The sequence below is a fragment of the Sinocyclocheilus anshuiensis genome, unplaced genomic scaffold, assembly GCF_001515605.1.
Source record: "Sinocyclocheilus anshuiensis isolate Anshui unplaced genomic scaffold, SAMN03320099.WGS_v1.1 scaffold454, whole genome shotgun sequence".
In the NCBI taxonomy this organism is placed as follows: domain Eukaryota; kingdom Metazoa; phylum Chordata; class Actinopteri; order Cypriniformes; family Cyprinidae; genus Sinocyclocheilus; species Sinocyclocheilus anshuiensis.
In genome coordinates this window covers 3,102,799-3,107,515 of record NW_015548217.1, presented here as the reverse complement: position 1 = coordinate 3,107,515, position 4,717 = coordinate 3,102,799, and the positions used below count along the sequence as shown (strand labels likewise).

The following is a 4,717-nucleotide window of genomic DNA, read 5'->3' as shown; positions in this document are numbered from 1 at the left end:
ATAGAGGGGATGGGGTAGCACTCTCTCCGCTGTTAACACGGAGTTTGCTGCTGAGTGCAGCGCCACAGAGAGAGAGAGAGAGAGAGAGAGAGAGAGGGAGAGAGAGAGAGAAAGAGGGAGAGAGAGAGGGAGAGAGAGAGCGATCGGTTCACTAGGGTTCGACTTGAGTGTGAGTGCGCTCACTGAGTTACAGAAAACCGAAAAGAAATTAAAGCAGCTCCACCTCAATATATCAACATGATTTCTGATACACATATTGAAATCTCTATCTATCTATCTATCTATCTATCTATCTATTCTGTCTGTCTGTCTGTCTGTCTGTCTGTCTGTCTGTCTGTCTGTCTGTCTACCTATCTATCTGTCTGTCTGTCTGTCTGTCTGTCTGTCTGTCCGTCCGTCCGTCCGTCCGTCCGTCCGTCTACCAGTTTGTTCATCCATCCATCCGTCTGTCCATCTATCCGTCTGTATGTATGTCTGTCTGTCTGTCTACCAGTCTGTTCGTCTATCTATCTATCTATCTGTCTGTCTGTCTGTCTGCCTAGTCTATCTATCTATCTATCTATCTGTCTATCTATCATCTGTCTGTCCGTCCGTCCGTCCGTCTATCCATCTATCCGTCTGTATGTATGTCTGTCTGTCTGTCCGTCTACCAGTCTGTTCGTCTATCTATCTATCTGTCTGTCTGTCTGTCTGTCTGTCTATCTCTGTTCGTCCATCCATCCATCCATCCACCCGTCTGTCTGTCTATCTGTCTATATGTATGTCTGCCCCCCTCTCTTTCTCTCTCTCTCTATCTGTCTATCGTTATATTTTTGTAGTTGTTGTGTGAACAAATAAACACAATGAAATCACATTGAGGTACAGTCAGTGAAGGTAGATTTTATAGATGTCTTCCTAAGCAAATTGTCACATTATGTATAGCTCACAATAGTTATAATAGTTAATTTATGTATTTTAGCGTTTACAATTTTTTACTTTTTCATGAGTTCTTTTGTGTGTATAATAGCTTTTTGCAAGAACAATGTATGTTGTATTTTGACAATGTATTTTTCAGTCGCTGAGAAATGTCTCTAGAGTAAAACGTCTTCCTTGAATGTTTGTTTGTTTATGTATTTATTTATTTATTATTTTTGGTGACTGAAAAATTACTAGTTTCAGACTGCCGTTAACAGTTGTGTGAAATTTAGTTGTGAAGCACAATTTAACACATTATTGTGTAGCTGTGCAATCATTTTATCCGCGCGTGTCTACTGTGTATGTACAGTGCAATATTTCTCTGTGTAGCCTGCATCTTCTGATTGTGTGTTGTTGAATATATTCAGCAGGGGGCGCGTGGACTCACCTGTTAGTAAAGCATCGAATGACGTCACTGGAATTTCAAGATGGCTTCGGATCACGGTCAGGATACAGTCATCTACCGGTCTGAGACAGGAAAGCTTTGATGTTTTAGCGGGCATGTCTATGAACTCACGGTATTTGCGTACTATTAATATTTATCCCGTTAATATGGTGGAGGACAGTGTGAATAGGCGTCATGGTGAAAGAAGAGCGGAGTACAACACTGAACTACAGCAGCGCTTCGGCTGTCAATCCACAAGAGGATTTTGAATGAGATGGAAAAGACTGAGGACGAACCTGTACAGATATATTTCCTTTATATGAGAGCAAACTGAGATAGACACATTCCTCACTGGATGGTTTAAAAGAGTACTACAGTAGAGGTAATTTGTGCTGCTATCAGGAATTGGGCTGCGGCCGATGGGTATGTATGTACAGTCACTTGCTCTTATATTATTAGCTTTTCTACAGTAATGCAGGACTGGCTGTGTCTCAAACCTTATTCAGCCGTCTACTGAGACAGCATTTATGGGCTTACACGCTTTCAGAACGTTCTGAATTAAAATGTTATCAGGACTCGCCTGTCATGCCACAAAATGCTGAATCAAGCGTTCTGAACTTGATTATGATGCTCATCTTATCTAAGCTGAATCGAATGTTCGATTCAAACGCTACAAACGTGTTTTATTATTATTAAAGAAAAATTACAATTGTAAACAAAGAAAAAATGTCAAATAAAAATGCAAGAATATACACAGAAACAGACATATTGCCAGGGTAACAAAAAACAACAAAAGCATAATAAAATTACATATTAAAAAGACACAGTTTTCATTGCTTTTGGATTAATAGAACTTTGGATAGTTTCCAAATATTGTCACGGTCAATTCTGAATAAAGAAAAGAAAGGTTTAGAGCCAGTAAACTTTTGTTTATGAATATGAAACTTAGCTAACAGGAAACATAAATTAATAATACAACATTTTTCCCATATTTTCTTTTGAATAGTCAAACAGCCCAAAGAAAGCATCTTTAAAACAAAAGAAGTCACTTATAAAATAAGATTGAATAAACACCAAAAAACCTCTCTGTGTAATTGCCAAAACAAATTAATAAAGTCTTCCTCAGAAGATTGACAAAAACTGCAATTCACTTCAATGTCAGACTTATATCTCTTAAGAAAGGCTTTAGTCGGATAACATTTGTGAATTAATTTAAACGTTATTTCCTTTATTTAATTGGTAAGCAGATACTTATGAGGCAAGGACCATATACTTTCTCCCATGGAGCAGTCTCCACAATATTATTCCAATAAGGTATAACGTAAGGAATTGTTCATATCTTTCTCTGGAAGAGAGCTCTGATTTTACAGTTTTACAGTTTTTTTTTGTTGGTCTACAGAAAGCATACACTTCCGATCATTGTGTCAGTGTATAAGTACATGGCCATGAAAATGTAGCACCTTGCATCAGAAAAGACACACCAGAGGCAATGGCATTGAAAACAACCGCATATTCATCAGCAGATACAGGAATATTATATTTCTGTAGAATATAAAGTAGTTATAAAGTCTGCCTTGTGAGTTAAAAAGCTGACCAACTAAAAGAAGGTTGTTTTCGAACCAATTATCAATAATTTGCCCTTTTTTTATTTTGAAAATGCCTCTTCACTTTGGAATATTATCCCTAATTATATATTTTCTAAAGTTGGTGACCTGAATTTTCTTTTACTCTGTAATTATAATGTCTCAAAGATCTCTAACAAACTGTTCAATTAAATCTAAATTGGTTGTCCCAATTCAACATTACAAATGGAATATGTGCAGCAAAATGTTGAATCATATGTTTCAAACTTGATTCTGATGCTCTGCTAAGCTGCTGAATCCAAAGTTCGAATCAAATGTCACGAACAAGATTATGATGCTCAAAATACTAAATAGAATATTCCAAACGATCATAAAATTCAAACTGAGTGTTCGTGTTCAACAATGGCCAAAAGTACTGAATCGCATGTTCCTGTTGAATGCTCTATCATGCTTTAAAATACAGAATCAAACTTTCTGAAAGTATAGCATGTTGTTCAAAACGAGTGAATCGGATGTTCCAAATGGAATTATGATGTAAGAATGTACTGAACTGAACATTCAAAATTTAATTCTGAGGGTCTGCTAAGCTGAATTGAATTTTCGAATCAAACATTTCAGATGCGATTATGTCCCGACTCCCAAATGTTCTATCGATCAGGCTCCAAAATACTGAACTGAACTTTGTAAATGTGATTATGATGTTCAGCAAAGCTGAATTTTTTTATTCGAACATTTCAAACTCTGTTATAATGTTCAAATCAAAATAAATTGGATGTTCCAATTTAACATTCCAAATGCAATTAATAATTCAACAAATTACTGAATCAAACATTCCAAACATTATTCTGATGCGCATCTAAGATGCTGAATCAAATGTCCAATTTGAATGTTACAAACGCAAATATGATAAAATACTGAATAAAATGTAACATTCTGATGTTCAGAAACTGAACAATTCTAACGATGCTTCAAAATACTGAATCAGTGCTTGGATGGAATATTCTGTCATGCCCCAAAAATACTGAAGCAAACTTTCTAAATGTGATTATGATGTTCAACCAAGCTGAATGAAATGTACTGACTCAAAATACTGATTCAGATGTCCCAAAACATAGGCTATGTGATCTTTAATGCCTAAAATACTGAATCAAAAATTACAAACGATGACCCAAAACAATGAATCAAATGTTTCAATAGGGCTGCTCGATTAATCACGATTGTCATGCACATTTTGTCAGTACAGCCGGTTCTGTGATTAGTAGTAAATCTCCATCACCTGCTTTCAGGTGGAGCAGCATTTACTACACAGAGCCGTAGTTCTCTGACAAGCTACGCAAAATCGCCTTCATAATCGCAGACAATATAATCGTAGGATTATGAAATCGACGAAATCGTTTGCGATAATGACAGCTGTTTGCGTATCTTCTCAGTGAACTACGGCTCTGTGAAGTAAATGCTGCTCCATCTGAGAGCACGTGAAAATACCACATTTAATAACATGTTTTTACTCCAAACTCACTTCATAACGTCAGTCGAGTGTTTGAAATAAATTCTTCTGTGAGATGATGTGGCTTCTTAAACTGAATAATTAAAGCACACAATATTTCATTGTATTCTAAGCAGTGATAAAGGCTATGTCGATTAGCATTTCATTATAGATATACTTTATGATGAAAATTATAATAATAAGAACTCAGATAAACCATATATTGCCTTAGTCGTGTGTTTACTAGTCACGTTGAATCAATGAAAGCAGTTGAATCTTCTGTTTATTCAGCTGCAGCGATAGGCATTT

General features: G+C 36.2%; 1 protein-coding gene across 4 annotated transcripts in view; it reads left to right on the top strand.

Moving 5' to 3' along the window:
• The first annotated feature begins 1,362 nt into the window (after nucleotides 1–1,362).
• LOC107654040 (TBC1 domain family member 12-like) overlaps nucleotides 1,363–4,717 on the top strand; it is a 22,221-nt gene continuing 18,866 nt past the window's right edge. For all 4 annotated transcript variants that reach the window (XM_016440933.1, XM_016440932.1, XM_016440931.1 and 1 more), the window contains exon 1: nucleotides 1,363–1,762. In XM_016440933.1, the coding sequence (XP_016296419.1) occupies nucleotides 1,759–1,762 (4 nt within the window). In that variant the 5' untranslated portion in view covers nucleotides 1,363–1,758. The remainder of the gene's footprint in view (nucleotides 1,763–4,717) is intronic.